Source organism: Prunus dulcis, chromosome 3 (genome assembly GCF_902201215.1).
Source record: "Prunus dulcis chromosome 3, ALMONDv2, whole genome shotgun sequence".
Taxonomy (NCBI): Eukaryota; Viridiplantae; Streptophyta; class Magnoliopsida; order Rosales; family Rosaceae; genus Prunus; species Prunus dulcis.
The window spans coordinates 14,521,584-14,544,880 of NC_047652.1; the positions used below are offsets into that span (position 1 = coordinate 14,521,584).

Below are 23,297 nucleotides of genomic sequence, written 5' to 3' on the forward strand. Positions count from 1 at the left end.
AAAATTAAATGTGCCGTAAAGTAAATTCATAAAGTAAATTGCTTGCTGTATGGACGTTAATTCCGCACCATACTTTAAATAAAAGTAAATATGCGGTAAAGTAAATTCATAAAGTATGAGGGTTAATTCCACATCATACCTTTAATAAAAGTAAATGGGCGGTAAAGTAAATTCATAAAGTATGAGGGTTAATTCCACATCATACTTTTAATAAAAGTAAATGTGCGGTAAAGTAAATTCATAAAGTATGAGGGTTAATTCCACATCATACTTTAAGTAAGAGTAAATGTGCTTGTATGGGCACTAATTCTGCTCCATACTTTTTAAATAAAAGTAAAGGCAGCTGTGTGGACGATAAACCCGCGCCACACCTTTAAATAAATATTGCCGTATGGGTAATAAACCTACACCATACCATAAATAAAATAAATGTGGGGATAAAAACCTCCACCTAATATATATGAAGTGCATAATATATCATATATTGTGGGCAATATAACTGCGCCACTATTCAAGATATAATAGATGGGTTTTAAGATCACACCATCATTTTATTACAATAATTTGTGTTACAACGCGATGGGTAAAAAAAAATTACACCACCATAAAATAACAGGACGGGTTATAAAAAATCGCGCCATTCCAAATTACGTTACAAAGAAGTAAATTAAACAAGCATGGATGAAACAACATAAAAATTGTGAGAACACAAAAAAGAAAGTTTGCATGTCGTCGTAGTAGTAAAGTGAGAGTAGACATATGACAGAGAGGAGACAGAGAAATAACCACATAGTGTTGAGTTGGAAAAATTTCAGAAATAAAAGGAGAGACTATCGTGCTGATAACGTGTTATAAAACTAGAATAATAAGAGGATGAGAAGTACCACTGTAATATTGGGAGTGGAATTATATTTCTCTTTGTGGTGTTTACACTGACAGAATTTCTCCTCAGATAAACTCTACTCTTTTCTCTTCTCTCTGACTCTCACTCTATTCTCTTCTTTCTTCCCTCTATTCTCTTCTTTCTTCCGTATGTGTTTACAAGCAAATATAATGCCTATTTATAGGCAAAGCAAATGGCTTTTAAGGGAGACATAATGATTTCTCCCCAACATCATTATTCCATCTTTTGACTAATACCCTCTAGCTTTATCTCCATCTTTTGACTAATACCCTCTAGCTTTATCTATGTGGGCTTCACTTCTTTATAACAGAAAAAGAAATCTGAAATACATGTTCTCTGTTGTTCTCTCAATTCCTCTATTTTCTTTTTCTCCAATCTTCTTCTTCTTCCATTCTTCTTCTTCTGTTAGCATCTAGAACCTTGTTGATATCAAAAGTTTCTGACCCTAATTATGAAAAGAAAAAAAAAATTATTTTGTTTAGGGAGTTTCACATATAAACCCTTTATTAGAGACTAATAACTTATAAAAATATTGTTGGAATTTTAAAAAGGTTTTAAAAATTTAACCGTTTTATTTATTTATTGTTTTAGTTGTTTTATTTTATTTATTGTGGGGTTATAAATATTTAATTTTCATGTTTTATTTCTGCTCAATTTTCTAGTTTAATGTGGTGAAGGTTACATGTTATTGGATGCCCATAAAAGGTCATTCTCCTTCACATTTGAACAACCACAATACACTATCAAAATATCACATACCACAATCACCACCACAAACTAATTCTCTCATTTTCTACTTTTATATATATTCTGTACTTTATATTATTATTTTAGCAATGTTCTGTGACTTAGCAATGTTTTGAATTTTCCTAACTAGGAACTTTAATGCTGTAATTATATTTGTAACTTTAACGCTTTCCTTCTCACTTCTCTTTCCCATAATTTTGTGTGTGTTTTCAATTTCTTTATGTTCACACGGGAAAGATTCATTATATTCATTTAGCAACATAATAATTTTTATATTTCTTTGGCAAACATACTGTGTCAGTGTGAAATTTGTGTCTTTATGAAAGTTTATTATGACACTAACTCGTCTTCAATTTTGACATGAAAATGTGTGCAACTAATGACGACCTTGGTATAAAATTTGGGTAAAGACTTCTTACTGTCTTATAGGTTCCTATTGAGAATTAAGAAGATACAATTTCAACTTGGATATGTGATCATGATTTCAGCCACTTAAAGTGCACAAAAAGGGAGCAAGAGGATCCTGAAATACTTAGTATTTATAATTAAATTTATTTAATGAATTAAGCGTTGCATAGTTTGTTCATAGCTTCATCAGGTGCACTCATAGTTTCAAAGACTATTGCAGACCCATATTTGAGTACCAATATTTGAGAGGTATTCAGATACTAATGACATGACCTACACTATATAGTGGGATTTTCGTTATATTTTAATGTATACCAATGTGTATATACTTTCCAATTATACTGAGCTGAAATCCACTAATTATTTGTGTGCAAGATTGTGTAGGAAATATTTTAATAATGTGCAGGTTTAAAGCACGCTAAAATGAAGAACAAAGACATGACCTACATTATATATGCCTTGTGAAGGCTAGTCCTGATATGCATGCCTCGTGGAGGAGGCTATTGATGCAAAATGTCGAGGGGGATGTACTTAAGCCCATAAGGGAGTCACCGAGGGAGGTAACCCAACTTCTGTGATTGGCGATCCCTGAATGAGTTTCGAGGCGGGCAAACTCCCGCAGGGTGCAGTTCACATGTACTCTTGGAGAACTCACCTAAGTGAGAGACTTCGTGAGGCCGCGACTGTGAGAATTAGGCTATTCTCTAGTTACTCTCATGAGAATCAAGATTAGCGCATGGCTATAAATAGTGCTACCCTGCATCCAAGTCTCAACCAATACTATGTGTGAGATATGTTGAAGTTTCGTCAAAGGTGCCGAGTTCAATACTTTGTACACTCAGGTTCCTCAAATGGAGGCTATCATCACTAAGTGAAAGTTCAAGCCCGGAAGGCACCTAAACCTACTGCATAGTATTATGTTGCCCATATATAAATATATATTTTCACTAATTTTTTTTGTCATGGTAAAATTTTGAAAACCTTGTGGGGATTGTTGGAATTTTAAAAAGGTTTTAAAAATTTAACCGTTTTATTTATTTATAATTTTGGCTATTTTATTTTATTTATTGTGGGGGTTATAAATATTTAATTTTTAGGTTTTATTTCTACTTAATTTTCCAGTTTAATGTGGTGAAGGTTATTGGATGCCTATAAAAGGCCACTCCTCCTTCACATTTGAACAACCACAATACACCATCAAAATATCACATACCACAATCACCATCACAAACTAATTCTCTCCTTTTCTACTTTTATATATATTCTCTACTTTATATTATTATTTTGACAATGGTTCTGTGACTTGGATACCTATATCCGTCTATGAACGTGCTCATAACGGATCTTGAGTTTGTGTACAAGGGGTCATATTTTGGAGTCTTGTAGATCATCGGTACCTGCACGTAAGGAGGCTACAAAGGCTTTAGGATAACGTCTTTGACGTGCTTCACCGTACCAAACTCAACTTCTTACTTATAATTTATTTTGCTTTTACGTACCTATTAGTTTGTTTTTCTTTAATTTCATTGTACCTTAAAAGTTTTCCAATTTGTTTATATGTTATTTATAATATAAATGTTTTGTATTTGGCTTTACGGAAAAGGAAAACTATATTTTTTTATAACAAATATGGCACTGTGTTCTTGGTCGGAGGTAGTCGTCGGGTTGTACGTAACCACATGATCATTTATGTCTAGGTCATCCATGAGGCACACCCTAGTGGTCTTATTATTGGCAAAGACATAATTTCATGTGTGAAGGGGCCTCTTACAAATATTTATAAAAAAAGTTTGCACTCACAATACATTCCAAACTTACCAAAAAGACCAAAATATCATACATAATGTTGTAAAGAAGAATGGGTGAAGCCCACATAGCCAACTAGCATTCAAGTTCAACACAAAATCAAACCACACACCCACCAAATCAAACCACACACCCACCAAATCAAACCACACACCTACCAAACCATATCACACACCCACCAAACCAAGCCATTTGCTTTGCCTATAAATAGGCATTATATTTGCTTGTAATGTGTGATAAAAAGAGAGAAGAGGAAGAGAAGGAAGAAAGATGGTGAGTGAGTAGAGAGGAAAGAGAGTAGAGAGAAATTCTCCTAGAGAGAAAATTCAGTGAGCATACATATTGTAAATACTAAAGTTGTAGCCCTATTATGTTATATAGTGAAAGGTTACTGCTGCTGCTCTCCGAGAACGTAGGCATAGCCGAACCTCGTTAAATGCTGTGTCTCATCTACTTTACGTGCAGCTCAATATTCGCACATATCCCAGTTCATTTTATAACACGTTATCAGCACGAGAAGCTCTCATGTATAATTTTTGTGCTGCACTATTATCTATACTACTAACCATTATGTTGATGTAAGGAAGAAAAGTAGTGGAGGAGCTGTGGTCTGCTAGAGAGATATACGAGCAAACCAACTGTAAGGATAAGCTCTATGCCTCTTACTTTTTCTATTATTTTATTATTTCTCTATACAATAAGTTCAACTTAATTGCAAGTGAAAAGAAGAAAAGCCAACATGATATGTCTAGCTTTCCACTAATATATCAGTATAATAATATTATATTATTTGATTGTGGTGTTGATATGAACCCACAAATAATTGTCTTTACTTTATCCATATATATGGTAATTATATGGACTGTTTCACCTCCTATATTTTTTTGTGGTGGTTTTATCCACACACTTATTTTATTTACTGTATGATGTAGGTTTATTACCCATACAACAGTATCTATTTAAAAGGGTGGTGCGGGTTTATCGTCCACGCCTTTACTTTTATTTAAATGTATGGAGCAAAATTAGTGCCCATACAAACACGTTTACTTTACCGCACATTTAATTTTATTTAAGGTACGGTGCGGGATTAACGTCCATACAACAAGCAATTTAATTTATGAATTTACTTTACCGCACATTTAATTTTATTTAAGGTATGGTGCGGGATTAACGTCCATACAACAAGCAATTTATTTTACGAATTTATTTTACCGCACATTTACATTTATTTAAAGTATGATGCGGGTTATCGTCCATACCAGTAATTTATTTACCAGTAATTTATTTTATGGATTAATTGTGCTGTATGATGAGTTTTTACAGTATGCAGATTAGGACCAGAAGTTCCTTGATCCTCATCATACAATTACATCAGGACTTGAAGATCCTTGATGATGATATTGATATGAGAACTGGCAGTCTCTCTGGTACTATACTTGTAAACAAGATATTGGACTTGAAGATTTTTGATCCTTAACATGTAAATAAGGACCTAGAGTTCCTTGATGATGTAACAGTACCGTATTGGTCAAAAGTGCCATACACATGAATAATAACTGTACTGGCAAATGTACTGCACACATAAATAGATATGTATTCATGACTTGATGAATAGCACTATTCACATGAATAGTGACGTATGCATAAATATTAACCATTTTGGGTAAACCGTCACTATATACAAAAGGGAACATGCAGTTCCTTAAACTCATGGATGAGCAATTAAATGAGATTCCAGAAGTTTCTCAAAATATGGACAATTATGTAAGGACTTGAAGTCCCGAAATATGCACAGAAAATTGTAAAAATATCCATACCATGAGAATATGTGGTTTTGGCCTGAAATTCAAAATCTAACAGTGTTGAGAACCTAAAGTTCCAACAGTTAAATGGACAACCCTTGAGGTATTATTGCAAATTGTGGTACACCACATATTTCTTTGGCATAAGAGAATGATGAATTTAATAAAGTTCGATTACATTATAATCACCTCAAGGAAGAAATATATTTTGTGAATTCCGGTTGTTAAAAATACACCGTGAAATGGATAACATCAGTATAAACCTCAAATAATGAATTGAGGCTCCCCACATATTTTGTTATATCTGGGCCGGAAGCCCATGGACCCAAATATATGAGAGATCCTGAACTTGAAGTTGTGGGTATATAATAGTTAATGCTCTTCACTACTATATTGTGATATTAGCGTGGCTTTTACTCAATCCATATTTCATGTCCATTTGAAAAAGGCGAATAAATTCTGAGTTTGTGTTTAGCCAGGGCCAGAAGTTACGGGCTCACATGCATTGAAATATGAAATTTGGGAGAGTCGATGTGGTTATTTGAACCTATAAGGCACAAGGTTCCAAACTGTCATTTTGAAAAGACGTAAAAACCACAGGTACAAGTTTACGAATGTGCGCAATTATTATAATAGGAAAGGAGCATATAACAGATAGATTTTTCCACCTGCAATGAAGGTGCAGGCCCTGTAAAATCTATAAAATTACATTATGTTCTGGAAGCCTCTGAAGAAAGAGGACGGCGCCTCTTAAGCTTAGCCATGAGTCTCTCGTGGTCTCCCAAAATTCTTTCATTTGAGACCTGCAGCATGTCTAGCCTTCTCAGTGTATCAACGGAGTATGAACTCACCAGTTTCAACAAGGCATTATTCTCTCCTTTAAGTTTCTCAACCTCCTGTTGAGACTCATGAAGCATTCTTTGAAGAGACGAATTTTCAGTTGTTAGCTTCTGAACCTCGTTTGCTCTAGCACGCAAACGATCAGCCATGTTAGAAACAGAAGCATCAATCTAAATGCTAGAAGCCATTGAGTCATCAATAGCCTCTTCCTCAGACCTCCCTGTCAACAGCATTTCATCCATTGGAGTTATGAAATTCCTAGCTACTATGACAGCAGTAGCATCATTCATCATCACAGAATCATTAACTGTGAGATGACGATTTTGGGATACAAAGGATGGACGCCAAACTTTGGCGTCATTGGTTGTTGTGGGAGCATCATTTAAATTGAAATAATTTGGGCAGGAAGAAGAGGAAGCCATTTTAAGAAGGTTTCGAAGAAAGTCTTACAAAAACTAAAGTTTCAGAAAATGAAGGAAGTTGAGTTAAAACGCAGTTGCTCCAATCAAGTTTTGCAAAGGCAATATCTATAGACGAAAATATGACAACATTTCCAGGATCCCAATATCTTCTCGAATCCCCATATTATCTTTTTCTTTCCCAGAGTCCAAAACTTCACGTGGCCTCTAATAATGCCTGTCGGCACTTTCGGCGTTTTCAAGAATTATTTTCGTCAAAGCCGATCTTGCTTTACGGATTTCATGGAGCTACTTTTTCAAAAGTGTCCCGAGAATCTCGCAATTTTCCTATGGTTAATTTGAAATTCACCGGTTCTACCTATTCATTGTATTTGTGTATAAATGTGTTACTAACGAAATTTTCTTTGTAGAAGATATCCAATTTTCTTCATACCTAGTGATGCGATATCTACTTGTTTTTCTTATCAGTGAGCACTCAATATGCCCGAGAAGCAAGACTATCTCTGATCATCCATTCAGGAAGCGAGACTATCCCTGATCACGTTTCTGCTACATCAGGGAACTGTGAAGGCGACATTATGCTCTAATCTCCTAAGGTCCTTCTAGACTAGGAGAAATGAGAGCTTGTTGTTTGCTCCCACCAGCTTCCTTCCTTGATTGCTTACCTAACCTTGCAATCAATATCACAATTTTTGTATCTTTTCTTTCTTTTTATAACTCTCTGTTCATAAGGGATTTTATTTCTTTAGAATGAACATCCGAAGAAAGAATCCATGCAGTGATCCTAACTCTAAGGGTTATTTGTTTTTGACAGAGAGAAGAATTGTGACTTTTGCTCTTGCAGGATATAACTAGATCATCAAGCGCTACTTTATATTTACTGGGCCGATACGAGCTTGAATGATACTTGAGAAAAGTTTCTCCCACCTAAGGGTGTAAGCAATACTTGTGTTATTTTATGCTTATATACTTATTTGATATTTTATCTTGAAAGGTAACCAAATGGGGAGATAAGTCCGTTCCAAAAGAATGGCTTGTATGTATCCATGAATTATTAATGCAAAATTTTACAGATTGCAAGTTGGATACATTGATAATACACTGCACAGATTAAAGTCTCATAAGAACAAAATATGGGTATAGTAGTGATCAATATGATGCACGCCTGTTGCGTAGCAAATGATGTGGATTGAAGTCCCGAAAGGACAATCCTTTGACATGTCAATATTGATATTGTGCACGCTTAATGCGTAGCAAATTGTATGGGTTAAAGTCCCAGAAATTAATTGACATGTATGTATTAATCTGTAGCATGCCTGCAGCATGACAGATATATGGGTTCTAAATGTTCCAACTCCCTAAATGGAGATTATCCACGCCCTACTATAAAATAACGCTCCGTTGGAGGTTATAATCCACATTCTCATATAATAAAAACCCCTTGCAGTGGCTTGGGTACCCAAAAGCAAAGAAATGTTTATAATTGATGTATGCGCATGCACATGAGAATGGTGGGATCATGAATTGATGAATGACAAATTTTGATTTTGGAGTAGCTACTCAAATCATCAATGGGCTGTGTTGATTGGAACCACGTTCAATTATTAAATGTCGACAATATCATTAGCCAAAATGGAATGAGGTAATTCCATTATAGATAAGAATGAACATGAAAGAACAAACCCACAATACGAACCCCAAAATTTGTTAATACTGAAAGTTATACTTGGGTGTTCGGAATAGAAGGGAATATAACTACTTTGTATGACACAATGTTTTTGGCATAAACAAGGAATGTTGGGTTTTCACCATATTTACAAATTCAATTGTGCCCCCTTATTGCACATTTACGGAGACCAACATGTTTTCTTTAAAGGTTATTAAAGGCACGGAGCATATTGCCAGAAGCGATTTCCTAAAGATGTATAAATAGCTAGGTTAAAGCTATATAATGTGTCATAAAGTTTAATCCCTTTAAACAAAATCCTTGAAAGGATTGAAATTACATGAAGCAAGTCCCTGAATGACATGTGCCTGAAGCACAAAATCTGTACTCAATGTTAATGTACATAAATTGCCTCAGTGAGTATATTGATTATAATGTGTTTGCAACACATTAAAGCTTCTCAAGAGTTCCAGAAATATTTGTCTCGACTTAAAGATCGAGCATTATGCCAACGAGATTCTTGCTTATACTAAGAAAGTATTGAAGCATTTTTATGAGGATTATCCGTTGGACACTTTAAGGATTTTCCGGAAGTCTATTGGACCGGACATCATATTTTCTAGATAAGGCTCAACTCCATCACCATCATCTTGGGATGATGTGAGGTATATTTGATGCTATTTCCGCATAACACCATGTACGGGCATATTCTTTCAAGTGAACTTACAAATAGCCCAAGTTTTGTTGGAAACGCGGACTCTGAAAAAATTTTATGATTTACATAGAGATAGCTCACTGGAAATATATTTACTTACTCAACTACGAGAATTATTAATGGCTACATCCTCCACTCACTCCGAAAGATTCTCACTCCAAAAGATAGTCATGAAGACATCAGGGGGAGATATTAATTAGGGGGAGCATCCAGAAGTATGCTATACAGATTGTTGTACTCTTCTTTCTTCCTTCCATTAGTTTTCTACCTCACTAGGTTTTCTCCAAGCAAGGTTTTAATGAGGCAACCAATCTAGGGACATGTGGTCTCCAAGGGGGAGTGTTGTAAAGAAGAATGGGTGAAGCCCACATAGCCAACTAGCATTCAAGTTCAACACAAAATCAAACCACACACCCACCAAATCAAACCACACACCCACCAAACAAAACCACACACCTACCAAACCATATCACACACCCACCAAACCAAGCCATTTGCTTTGCCTATAAATAGGCATTATATTTGCTTGTAATGTGTGATAAAAAGAGAGAAGAGGAAGAGAAGGAAGAAAGAGGGTGAGTGAGTAGAGAGGAAAGAGAGCAGAGAGAAATTCTCCTAGAGAGAAAATTCAGTGAGCATACATATTGTAAATACTAAAGTTGTAGCCCTATTATGTTATATAGTGAAAGGTTACTGCTGCTGCTCTCCGAGGACGTAGGCATAGCCGAACCTCGTTAAATGCTATGTCTCATCTACTTTACGTGCAACTCAATATTCGCACATATCCCAGTTCATTTTATAACACATAATACATATGTAATGAAATCTTTTCCTTCTTTTTTTCTTTTGATAATCTACAAATTAGTTGAAAGATCCAGTGAACTCAATACTCATGGTGGTTTTCTCATGAAATTGGAGCCTGAACTGAAAATAAAGACCGGTTCGGTCCAGTCTAGTTTTGACAAAAATTCATAAGCAAGACCCAAACAACCCGAACTGCCCTGTTTTGGTTCGGTTTCTTGTGGTTTCCAGTTTTTGGCCTAAGCCTAAAATTGTATTATATAATTTATATTACAGATCTTCCCAAAATTACATTATATTATAGACCTGCCCAAAATATAATTATATTATAGACCTGACTAATTTGTTCATTATCAAATAGGCCAAGCCCAAATTTAAACTTTCACCAAGCTTTTAACACATCAAAATCAATCCAACTTCAGCAAATATAAATTACAATCCAACTTCAGCAAAACATAAACTACAATCCAAATTCATCAAAATAAGCTCCAAAATAAATTAAAATCCCACTGCAACAAAATATAAACAAAATACAAGCATGCAAAAACTCCACAGAGGCATGTAGTCCCAAGTGTTGCAACTTTATTAAATTCCTCATAACATTTAAAAGTAGTTGGGGCAAACTTGGGAGGTGTGGATGAACTCATAATATCTATATATAAAAAATATAAACCCATTAAAACATTAGTGAAACATACAAACTATATAATACATTGATAAAGCACATAAAATTACAAAGAAATACCTTATTCAATGGATTCATAGAACTCCATCTCTTGAATTGTTGGCTCATTTTGTAAATAGGATATGTCATCCGACCTTAACCAATTTTCAGAGCAAATTAAGGCCTCCACAATCTTAGGAGTCAAAGAAGCACAAAATCAATTAACTACCCGACCACCTGTGCTAAAGCATGATTCTGAAGTCACCGTTGATATCGGGATGGCAAGCACATCCTTTGCAATAACTGTCAAACTCGAATACTTAACCTCATTCAATTTTCACCACTTTAAAACATCGAATTCGTGAACCACATCTTTAATAGGGTCGGTGATGTACCTATCAATCTCATGCTCCAATATCACAACATCATTTGCTCGAGTCTCTTTTCTCCAATTTTCATTCATTTGCCTTCGTTTCTTTCCTACTCGGCTTAAGCTACTACTTGTTGTATTCATGCTAGTAGTATCACTAGAACAAAAACTACTACTTTGAGTCGATGGTGGTGGTGGTAGTGGTAGTGGCAGCATGGCATACTCCTCATGAAGCTTCTTTAAAATCTCTTTAATCTCATTCTTCTTCTTAACTGTATCTTCCGGGTTTTCAAACCAACTCTTCAAGATAAACTCCAAGTTCCCCAATTTGTATCGAGGGTCAAGAACAAGAACAACCATCAAAATTTGGTTCAATTTATCAAAGTCACCCCAATACTTTTTAAATTTCATCTTTATGTTGAGGGATCGGTACAGTGGGTAAAGGTGTTGATGCGGATGCGGATACGGATGCGGATGACGAACCAACTTCACTATTAGTAGTGGCATGCACCTCTTCAAATGAGTTCGACTCATTCATGAATTCTTTAAGAAACAAAAAACAGCAACTTAAACATGGTATTAACCTCAATTAAAAAAAAACATAAATTTAAACATTATACAATCTAACAAAACAAAACAAAACAAAATCTTAAACATTAATGCTAATTTCATGCTAATTTAAACATGATATTAACCAAAAACAACACCTCAATTAAAAAAAAACATAAACTTAAACATTATACAATCCAACTAGGGCAGAATCCTCAATACTCATGTGGCTAGGGAATAAGCAGTTCAACCGGGGGACTATTGCTCCCCAGACACGCACGGTAGAATCCTCAATACACGTGTGGCTGAATATCCCTCCTAAGCGCGCAAACTACCGGTCAAGACCTTCGGTACACCCAATCAAGGGTGCCTGGTATCTCGACACACCTCCGAAGTGTTACCGTGTATCTAATATATCAAGTATCAATAACATGGGAGGTACATATCATAGTGCACATCATGTACCAGGGGAAAACAATCCAACACAGTAATTGGTTTACTAGACAACATGGCAGAATCCTCAATACTCATGTGGCCAGGGAATAAGTAGTCCAATCGGGGGACTATTACTCCCCAGACATGCACGGTAGAATTCTCAATACACGTGCGGCTGAAACAAGTCTTACACCCGCGGAATGCCGGTCAAGGCCTACGACACACCCCGCCAAGGGTGCCTTGGTCATCAACATCGCACACGTCAGAAAATACCTCAACGCACGTGTGGTTATCATCCAAATAGAATCGGAGAAGGTACATATGATGGTGAAATTCACAGACCCATATTCCAATATTTTATATGTATAATATACATATACATAGCCCCATTTCCCACTCAACATGCAAGTCTTTATACATAATAATGATAACGACAATAATGGTAATAATAACAATAATAATAACAATAGTTATGTATTCCCAAGTCACAGTGTAAAAGCCATAACCAATCCGATAGCACATTTTCAAAACTCAATTAACCAAATACTAAATTCCAAACCATTCAGTTTTCCACCATCAAATTTGAATTTCAGGCTTGCACAGATAATATCCTTATTTAACATTAAGTCATGCATCAATTCACACCATCCCCATGTCCCAATCTATAACACAAATAACACACACATATATATAACAAAATTCCGAAAGCAATGCACACTTAAAACAATTGTCCAACTATCACAACTTAGTAAACGACCTCAGCCACGAATTAAAATTCAAAACCCTAGTTTCCGGAAACTTAACCTGTGTACACAACTTTAGAAAGATCCTAAGGCCATTCTAGTACTTTCCCCAAAGGATGAGATGGTCTCAAAAGACCCGTGGCCAACAGTTTGGTAAAACTTCCCCTTTTTTGGTCAACCTGGTCCGTGGGGCCCACCACCTCTAATTTCTTATCCGAAAGTTCCTATAGGTCCAACAATGTCTATTAACCAAGTCCCGAGGGTTTAGGCTCGATCGAGGGGTCGGATCTCTCTCAATCGCACATCAGAAGGTAGCCGGTTTACCTAACCCCAAATTCATTGACTCGGAGTTTCCAAGACTACGATTCTCAATCCACAAGTTTCTACACGATCCTAAAGATATGAGGAATGACATATTTGAAAATGAGACCGATCGGACGGTCCGACCCTATCAAACCCAGATATCACCTAACAGGCGTAATATCTGTTCAATCGTCAAACGGTATCAAATTTATAATCCGAAAATACGGTCATGCTCGGGACAACATGGAGAGTATTTTGGAACTCAATGAACCACCAAAAAGTGGCTCACGAGCCGCCACCAGCCACCGGCAGTGGTGGGTGGCTTGAATAAATTTTGGAGATCGGAAAAGTGGCCGAAGCTAGCAAAAACGCACCTCACAGTCAGACAAAAACCTAGGTTTTAGATCAAACTCTAAACACTCCAAATTGATCCTAACTAACCATACCATTAGCTAGAGCACATTGAGTAGATGAAGAATCATACCTTGATCAATGGATTTGGCCATCGGAGTCGCTGGAAATGGCATTGGAAGAACTAAGAACTGTTGGGCCTTTTTTGACCTCTCGGCAACGCTGGAGGGCCTGGGTTCGTCGGAAGAGGTGAGGGATGGGAAGAGGAGGCCGGCCTGATTCTTTTGGGTCTAGTCCCTTGGCTTGAGCTGGCTGGACGACGCTGCTCCACTCTTTGAAGCGCGCGGCTATCGCATGTAGTGAGAGAGAGAACAAGGGTCGGGGAGAGAGAAAAACAGAGGAGAGAGAGTGACACGCCCGTGATAGAGAAAATTGGGTATTTAAGGTTTTTTGGCAAATTTCAAAATTCCTTTTACTTCTTTTCGGTTTTCTGACCTTTGGGGGCTCATTACAACTCAGTATTGAGCATGTTGCCTGTCTACGAACTCGTATTGGCAAGCTCTACGCAACGGTGCCACTCAATTCCCTAAAATTCTTTCGGATTAACAAGTGATTAAAGTGACCCTACCCCTAAGGGCAAAAATTGTAATTTCACAAATAGAAATAAATTGAATATCAGGTGGAAGATTGGTGGTGTCTAGTGGGTAGCAGTGGATAAGTTTCCCATTCTTCGAAGGCTTCAGAATGATAAGGCTCATAATCCTCAAGAGGAGGGAGACGTATGGCCTTCAACAGAGGGCCAAGGTGAGCGACACATGGGTCGTCGAGGTCGATGGGAATCTGAATGGGGTTTTGGTTGAAGCTTAGAGATATGATCCCTACAATCTTTGTATACCTTGGTTGGGGCATGAGGCCGGTCCTTTGGTGAGGAAATTTGGAGAGGTCGTGACTTAGCTGCTTTAAGATGAAGGTGGCATTTGTCTTTGTCAGGCTTAGGCTGCGTTGAAGCGCTGTGCAGAGAGATGGCTAGTTGATTCAGTAGGGTATGCCCGACACCTTGGGTGTAGTCGTGCTAGGTTAACTAATGGCGAGTGTTCTCCCAGTTATGCTTCAAGGTTTCAACAATCATGTTCCAACTTGACATTTTTGGTGCTGAAGTGGTCTTAGTTCTCCGTCATTTTGGCAACATCGGCACGAAGTCGTTCCATTTTGGCCTGAAGATGCTCATCGATTGAAGGTTTCCTTCTGGACGATTCCACTAAGAGGCGTGATGTTGAGTGCCAAGACTAGCTTCGCTCGGCATGATGGAATGTGATGGATTGAAAAGATGACTAGTTTTATTATAGGCGAAGGAGCGAGCGAGACTAGTAGAGATGTGGGATTCAAAAGTCGATTCCCACAGACAGTGCCAAATTGTTGACGCCCAAAATCGGGCGTCAACTTAGATAGAAGAAATGTATGGTCTTCATTAGGATTAGGGGGTTAGGACCTAAGGCAATGAAGGGCCTTCGACCACAAATCGATCCTGCAGAAGAAAGATGGAAGAAGCAATCGTCAAACTTTGGGTACCGATGTGGTATCTGCCGAAGGCTCTACGATGCTTAAGTCATCAAGTGTGAGGTACATAGTAATTTTTGCAGAGTAACAGTAAAGGTGAAAAGTAGTTACTCCCTTTTACTTGGGCATTATTCCTCTTTTATGGAGAAGTGCAAGTGGGAATTTGTACAAAGTTTCGATGTGCAAGTGGGACTTTGTACAAATTCCCGTGGTGGCGACACGTATCCAAAGCTTAGGTTATGTAGTTGAGGGTTTCGACAACCACATTCGACATGCAATTGTCACATCAGAGGAATGTGTCTTCGGTAGCTGGGATTATGATGATGTCATCGGTGTTTAGGGATTCCCAAAAGTGTCTTTTCTTCGGTAGTCTATTGGTCTGTATGTGCGCTGGTCTCCCAATACCGAATGCGCTCGGTTGATTATGGTACTAACAAAAGAAAACCCAATATTTTAGTTGCAATTTGTTCACAATGCATATATATTGGATTTAAGACAACAGAACAGTTAAACTATAAGATGGCGATACCCAAATAAACCGTTGAAACAAGAAGAATACAAACACTCAAGCTCCAATTCTTCATCAATGGCAACGGGGGTCATTGTGGAGCTCCAAAGAAACTCTCCCAACTGGGGCACGGTAGTGGAAGACATAGTGAAGCTAGAGGGAAAGATCTTTCCCAAACATGAATCTCTTGCTAGAAGCTTTGATGCAGAACTGAGAAAGAAGAACAGTGGGTTGCTTTACAGGGAGGTAGATGGTGAAGTTGCAGGCTATGTCATGTATTCCTGGCCTTCTTCCCTGTCCGCTTCTATCACAAAGCTCGCAGGTTTGAAAACCCATTTACTTTCCTGAACTATTTTCATACACATCAGTTTTCTTCGATTTCTTCTTCAAATGCGATTTTTGAGCATTTACAGTCCAAGGTTTAAATATCATGTTCAAAAGACCTCTGATTTTTTTGCTTATTTTTCTTTGCTAGTTTGGCTTCTTTGATTTGTGTTGGTTTTGATGCCTTGTGGGTTGGTTTTATTTCTGTGTGGATATGAGATGATCAATATGAAGCTCTCGCTGAATGTGATAGAATTGTCCAAAATGCTGAATTTACGTTTTTTTTTTTTTTAAGGTAACCATGAAATTAATTAGTGGAGCGAATTTGGTATGCTTCCTTATTGGATTTCACTGCTTATTTAGTAGACACAATTTTAGCTTGCTGAAATTTTAAATATGCCCAGAAGCTATTTGATGAAAGTCTCCAAATAAAATCTAGAGATAAGTTGCTGCACAGATGTTTTTGCGGTTAGAGAGTGGTAAATTTTTACATCTCATATTCAGCAGACATTGATTTCTTCTGTGCATGTGGGTGTTCTCTTCCGCAGTGAGGGATGCTTGTAGGAAGCAAGGCTATGGAGAGGCACTGCTGACAGCAGCCATTCAGAAATGCAGAACCAGAAATGTGCAGCGCATAACGCTTCACGTTGATCCCTTGAGGACTCCTGCCGTGAATCTTTACAAGAAACTCGGTTTCAAAATCGATAACCTCATAGAAGGTTACTACTCTTCCGATCGAAATGCCTATAGAATGTACTTGGATTTTGATGCCAGCCAGTGAAATAGAGGTCATAATTTGTCCCAAGATATGCATTTTCTCATTTTTTGCTTAAACAAGCTGCTGGAACAATATTTACTTGTGGGGAAATTTTAGAAACAAGTTTTTTGTCTTTTGGTTTTAGTAGGGCTGGCACTCGTCAGCAATATGTGGACATTATGGGAATTTGAAGACGAACTAGTTAGCAAATGTGTTTGTTTTGAAAAGAGAATTTAGTTTGATTTGTAAGTTATCATATTAGGAATTGAGCTAAACACTCTTAACTTTGCAATAAGTCAATTTGATTACCATTTCAAACTAAATTAGCTTAACTAACTTCCTTGCAAGGGAAAAATATTATTCCGAGTTGCATTTTCGTCTTTCGGTTCCAATTTTAGTTTATGTGGTCCTCAAATTTGCTCCCCACAGCTTTAAAAATGAACAAAGTAATGTAATGAAAACTAATAATAAATAACAAATAATATTTTCTATGCAAAAAGGTAATGATGCTGCCCAGGATCGAACTGGGGACCTTCAGTGTGTAAAACTGACGTGATAACCACTACACCACAGCACCCGCTTGTTGAGAAATGTGAGGTTTTAATATATATATATATATATAATACTTGGTTTTATTATTAAAAAAATAACAATTTTCATGGAAGTGGGTAACTGCAAGACGAATCCACCTTGAAAAGCGTAAAATTCGGAAACCTTAAACTCATCAAAACCGAAGCAAATGACGATCATCCTATTTCCACAAACCCTCTTGCGCGCATAGTTCCTAGGTTCCAATTTTCAATTTAGGGTTCCCTGTAAATTGTTTTGGTGAATTTGGGTAGTGGGCAGAGAGAAAGCATGGGCGGGGTGGTAAGGAGCTGCATACAATCAATCCTCAAGTTGGTGAACTCGGTGATTGGGATGGTTGGGTTGGCCATGATCATGTACTCCTTGTGGTTGATTAGGTCCTGGCAAAGAAACATGGGTCACTTGTCATTTGATCATTCTCATCATCATCCAATACCTTGGTATGTTCATTTTCTTTTTCAATTTGCCATCGTGGGTCTGTTTGTTTCCTGAGAAAATGTGGGAAAGATAAGGGAATTGGGAGTTTAAGTTGTGGATGTTGTAGATATTCTATGGTCTGGGACCTGAAAAAAAGTATAAAAATCTATCCAGGGATCTTTGATTTACGAGATGGAAACAACTTAAAAGTACACAAATTTTCTTTTTCTTATTTTCTTAGACATTGTATCAGTGCCAAAGTCTTTTTTTTGTTTTTTGTTTTTTTTGAGATGAAAGTGTATATTGCTTGAAAAGTTAAGTACTTTGGGCTGTGATCATCTGTTCTGTTATGGCCGTTGAAGTATGGGGACCTTCCTTTATGTGGGCCAATTTCCCTTATTCTACTGAAGGTTGCCTTTTAGTATGGGGACCTTCCTTTTTCTTGCATTATTTTCTTAGGAGGTGGAAAGATGAAAGGAAAATAAACTTGGACGCTTATGCCTTTCGTTGTCTTGGTTTTCAACAATGGCCCTTAACTCTCTCTCCTTAGAAGCTCCTTCAGTGAAGTTAGTTCTTTCTGTTTTAATAAGAAACATAGAATTTTACTGAGTTTCAGAAAAAGTAGATGCAAGGACTAGGAGTCCATTGACAATCAATCTAAAGTCTAACATTGGTAACAAAATTCATCAACACTAATCAGACTAAAAAGACTACACAGCTAAGACCACAATGAAACTTTGTTCCACAAAAATTCCACATCATCCCCTGAAATCAGTCAAAGTCCTTCACTTTCATTCTAAATTACACCATCCAAAACACTATTGTCACACCACAGCTCCAAAGAACTTCTCCCTTCTTGACACCCTAAAAACCTTGAACTTGTCACAGAAAACTGCAGCACAACTTCCTGGAACAACCCTACTCAAATTAGCTTCCCTCAACAATCCTCACCCTAAATTTAATGCAATGGGAAAGTGAAGAAACAAGAAGGCAGAAGGGCAAGCATAAGGTGGAAATTAAGAAAAAAAAAAAAAAGATGAGTGTAGCCTGCCAAATCATAGAAGATGTGTACAAATGAAAAAAACCATGAGTTGTAATACAATATGCCTGCAAAGGACTTATATGAAAAGACTCGTTATGAATCCAACCTCCAGATCCCCTTATCGAGTCTAGACAGCATTAAGGGACTATAATCTAACAAAGAGAGTGAACAGAAAAGTTCCGCAGCCTCAGAGTCACTTAGATTTTTGCAAAACCCATTCCAATGGAAAAAAAGGATTTGCACATGTATTAGCGATAGAAACATTTTCAAAAGTCTAAAGTCTAAAACTAAGAGGAACAGAGATGAATAAAGGAGTTTCCTCCATCCAATTATATCCTCCCAGAGTCTTACCTTTTCCCCATTTCACACCAGGAAGCAGCAAGAAGACAAGAACAAATTAAATCCTTGAGAAGTGAAAACTTGTGTTTCATTACCAATTTATTGTAAGAACAGGTTTGTGTTCGTATGCAATGCAGAAGCACAAAAACAAAAGAGGCCTGAGATAATCTCCTCGGCTTTAATTATTATCTTATAAAGAAAGAAAAAATGAACTAAAATTCAAATTAATTTGGTTTTTCCTTAGTGATTTAGTCATTTATAGCAGTTGATTTTGGTGTAAAGGGTTTCATGTCCATTTGTTTTTGGTTTGTTAGATGGAGTAATTTTGATTTTGACTACTTGCCCTCGTCGTTGCATATTTGGGCATGAAGGTTGTGTACTGGATTAAGAATCTTTTCTTTTTGGTATTCACGACTTTCTGTGATGTATTAAGTTTTTATTTTCTAAAGATTTCACATAATTATTTTTTTCTCAATGCTGATTTTAGAACTACTTTTGTGGCATGAATTGCAGGTTTATATACTCTATTCTTGGCATTGGGATCACCCTTTGTGTGATCACATGCTCAGGTCATATTGCTGCAGACACTGCAAATGGTTGTTGCCTTTATTCGGTAAATTTTATTTTAGACATATAGTCCAGTTCCATGGGGCTTCAATTGTTTTACTATTTTCTTCATAAAAGTATTTGATACAAATGTCTGTATTTTACCTTATCTGCTTACAGTACATGGTGTTTGTCTTCTTATTCCTCATGCTTGAAGCTGGAGTGGCAGCTGACATATTTCTAAACCATGACTGGGAAGAGGTATATATTCAAAGACCAGTCTAGTTACTTTTGTTTAACCAGTTAATGACTTAGAATGAAGTGTATTGGCTGTTTATTTAGCTGTTTGCTAATAATTTCAATTTGTAACCAGGACTTTCCAGATGATCCAACTGGGAGATTTGATCAATTCAAAGAATTTGTAAGGTTGAACTTTGATATCTGCAAATGGGTTGGCTTGTCAATTGTGTGTGTGCAGGTCTCTCTCTCTCTCTCTCTCTCTCTCTCTCTCTCTCTCTCTCTCTCTCTCTCTGTGCGATGCATGTGTGTGTGTGTGTGTGTGTGTGTGTGTGTTTGCAACTTTGTGGCATCCTTTTAAGGAAATGAAAAGTTATATGTTCATTGAGTCTCAATTAATCTGTCTTCCCAAGACTGGCAGAAACAGTCAAGAGTTTAAAATATATTGCAGGGTCAGTTACCCCAATGCCCCTTGAGCTTTGGCCTATTTCTTTACTCCTTGACTTTCAATTTGAATCATATTGCCCGTGCAGTTCCGTTTTGACTGTTAAAATGATCCTTTCCTTGAAATCTGTTATATTTGCCATCAAAAAGGTTACGTGCCGAGTGCAATGTTTTCAAAGGTTTAGTTGTTAGTGAACCCTGTACTATATTGACTTGAAACTTAAAAATAAAAGATAAGATAACAATTTCCTCCCATCTCTCTCTCTCTCTCTCTCTCTCTCTCTCTCTCTCTCTCTCTCTCTCGGAACTAGACTCTAGTGTTTGATATTGCCTACAGACACAAGATTGGATAGTCAACTCTACAAGTCCCCAAACTTCTACCAGAAACATTGGAGAATGATTTGCACGGTTCATCAGCTAATTCACTACAACCAGAGACATTGGTATCATCCTTTTTTCAACACCAAATTCTGCAAAAATATAAGCTTTTTCCTTCTCATAATCTACCAGTAAACAAAACTTTCACTTCAACAAACTTATTGGTTTGTCCAAGTATTCAATATCAGCCAGTAAACCTTGAAATTATAAAAACCAAAGCCTTCCATTCCTCCTTTATTCAAAATCTTAATCACCATAAGGACCCTCAAAGTCCCCAAACGCATGTAAATTTTACACTGCCACTAGGTTCATATATTGACCTTTGTTGGAAATAGTCCTTTTGTTTCAATGGACTCAAGGCAAGCTTCCTTTCCCAATTGCTCTTTGACCCCATAATCAACTAGAGGGATCAGGTGAGGGTCAAGAATGTAATCACATGGTCCCTCAATTCGTCCTAAAGTGCCACAAAATTAGCCATTCTTTGCTATTTTATTGGAGTGCAATAGGGCTCCTTGAAACTAAGCCTTGCAGGTTCAGTGACTGTTGGTTGATCCAAAATGCAATGATAATAGTATAAAACTCTGGAATATATGTCTCCTTGTTTAGCAGTCCTAATAACTGTCTCCTATTGATAGCTTTTGGCAAATTTGTCTACCCATACAACCTTGCCAAGTGATCCCGTATTTCTTTGTCTGTAGAAAACTTAGCCAATTGTATTCCAGTAGACAATTTAAGTGGGTTGTATAAATTAGCCATTAACCGTGCTTTATTCTCTGTCATAGTTCAGTGGGAACTCTCACAACTCCAGATACGTATCCCATCTATATTTTCCCATAGAACCCTAGTATGCGTAACTTCTACAGAGACATCGTGTTGACCTGAACTTTTTATCAAGAAGAAATTGGAAAACCAGTACTGTACCAGAGCGAGTACACTAATGTATGAAACCCCGAGAGATGTGACAGAATTGCTGAGAAAGAAAATACAATTTTCAAAGAACAAGTATAGTTAAGTTGAAATAAAGAGAGGATCAATTTGCCTTGGTACCATGTAAACTTTGACTTTATTGCATACCATACCACTAACAATTAAAACATAGAATATGTGTGTGTAGGAAAAATAATAATCTGACATGGGAAATGTAAAAGCCAAAATCTCATGAGGAATACTAAAAGGCTCTGAACAGTTTCGAAAGTTTGTTGCTTTACTGGTGTTTGTTGCCTATGATCCATGCCCTCCTGCAGAACTTCAATTGCTTTCTTAAGATTTGCCTTGTTCTATGATTTTATTACTTCATTGTTAGCGTTGTCTATGATGAATAATTGCTCAATGTGAGGGGCTTTCTGGTTTGCAGCTCATGGCTATTCCTTTCCTTCGTTTCTGTTCTCTTTCTGTTGACCGTTCATTTGTCTTCTTTTGCAGGGACTGTCTTTGTTATTGGCAATGATACTCAAAGCTCTTGGGCCACATCAGTATTATGATAGTGATGATGAGTACGTTCCTGAGAGAGTTCCGCTCCTGAAGAATGCTGTTCTCCCACTTCCTTATGTCATTGGTGACCCTGTATATGGGTCCAAAAATGATGCATGGAACATAAGGATCAATGACAAGGTAGCAATGTTTGATTCTTTTAATGGGTCGTGTGCAATATTTAGGGAATATTTATCTCATTAAATCAAAGGTCTTGATGAGTTTTCTCTAATTCCAAACTTTGTTCATACCTTTTCTTATTCTTATTCTTGTGCGTCAGTCTTTATTACTCTTTTCACTGGAGTAATTAAGAATAATCTCCTCTCCATTTGGATGGCTAGCACTCAATCTCTTACTGATTGGATCGCTAGCATCTTTCAAGTGACTTGCAAGTGGAGAGGAGCAGGGTGTGAGGTGAGCTGTCATAGGTTTTGGTTGCTAAGTTGGGTTGTCACTACAATTATATGATTTTTCGTTACTCATTCCTTCTGTTTCCCCTTTTGTAAATCAGGCAACCAGGTAAATCTTTGCATTTGGAACCTGTTGTGGATGGATGTGCAGAGGCGCAATAAGAGGGTTGTCATCGGATATCTGTTGGCTGATTGAGCATTGAAGGTTTACGTTCATACACTTCGAACAGACAGAGGGTGGAATTAGGAATAGAAACATGTACATACCTTAAACTCTCTTATCATATACCTGAACCTCATGAAATTGACATTAAATCATCGTTGCATTTGTGCTTTAGAATGTTAGCGATGCATAATACATTGATTATTTTACTTGAAACCTCTATTCAATTATTTTGTCAACTTATGCATGTTTCATGTGCAAACATCCCCAAATGCAGGATTAGAAATGGTTTTTTCTCTCTCTTTTTTTCCCTTTTTGTCCATTTCACTGAAGGAACATGAGGAGTGGCAGTTGGCTTTGCAAGTACTTGTGCATGATTTTCTGGTCATTAGTTTACTTATCCATTTGAATCATTCTGTGAGCAACATCATTATTACAGGTGTAAGGATGCCTTCTAGTCTCCAGATAAGTTTTAAGATAATCGACATGAATGGTGTGGATATTAAATCTTCAGCAACTTTCTGATACAGCATTGTCTAGTTTGTGTGTTCTTTCATCATTACAGGTTGCAATGTCGGCAACATATGTACTCTT

General features: G+C 37.0%; 2 protein-coding genes and 1 non-coding gene across 3 annotated transcripts; 2 read left to right on the top strand and 1 right to left on the bottom strand.

Moving 5' to 3' along the window:
- Positions 1 to 15,350: 15,350 nt before the first annotated feature.
- LOC117622708 (putative [ribosomal protein S18]-alanine N-acetyltransferase) lies at positions 15,351 to 16,984 on the top strand. The gene is made up of 2 exons (XM_034353472.1): positions 15,351 to 15,910; positions 16,461 to 16,984. Exons 1-2 carry the CDS (start codon positions 15,667 to 15,669, stop codon positions 16,691 to 16,693), a joined length of 477 nt encoding a protein of 158 aa, XP_034209363.1. The 5' UTR covers positions 15,351 to 15,666; the 3' UTR covers positions 16,694 to 16,984.
- Positions 16,985 to 17,173: 189 nt separating this feature from the next.
- On the bottom strand, positions 17,174 to 17,246 carry TRNAV-UAC. The gene has a single exon. It is a non-coding gene; the product is annotated as a tRNA-Val (tRNA).
- Positions 17,247 to 17,330: 84 nt separating this feature from the next.
- On the top strand, positions 17,331 to 22,944 carry LOC117623461 (tetraspanin-19). The gene is made up of 6 exons (XM_034354454.1): positions 17,331 to 17,697; positions 19,569 to 19,668; positions 19,782 to 19,862; positions 19,975 to 20,079; positions 22,083 to 22,271; positions 22,642 to 22,944. Exons 1-6 carry the CDS (start codon positions 17,528 to 17,530, stop codon positions 22,651 to 22,653), a joined length of 657 nt encoding a protein of 218 aa, XP_034210345.1. The 5' UTR covers positions 17,331 to 17,527; the 3' UTR covers positions 22,654 to 22,944.
- Positions 22,945 to 23,297: the final 353 nt, after the last annotated feature.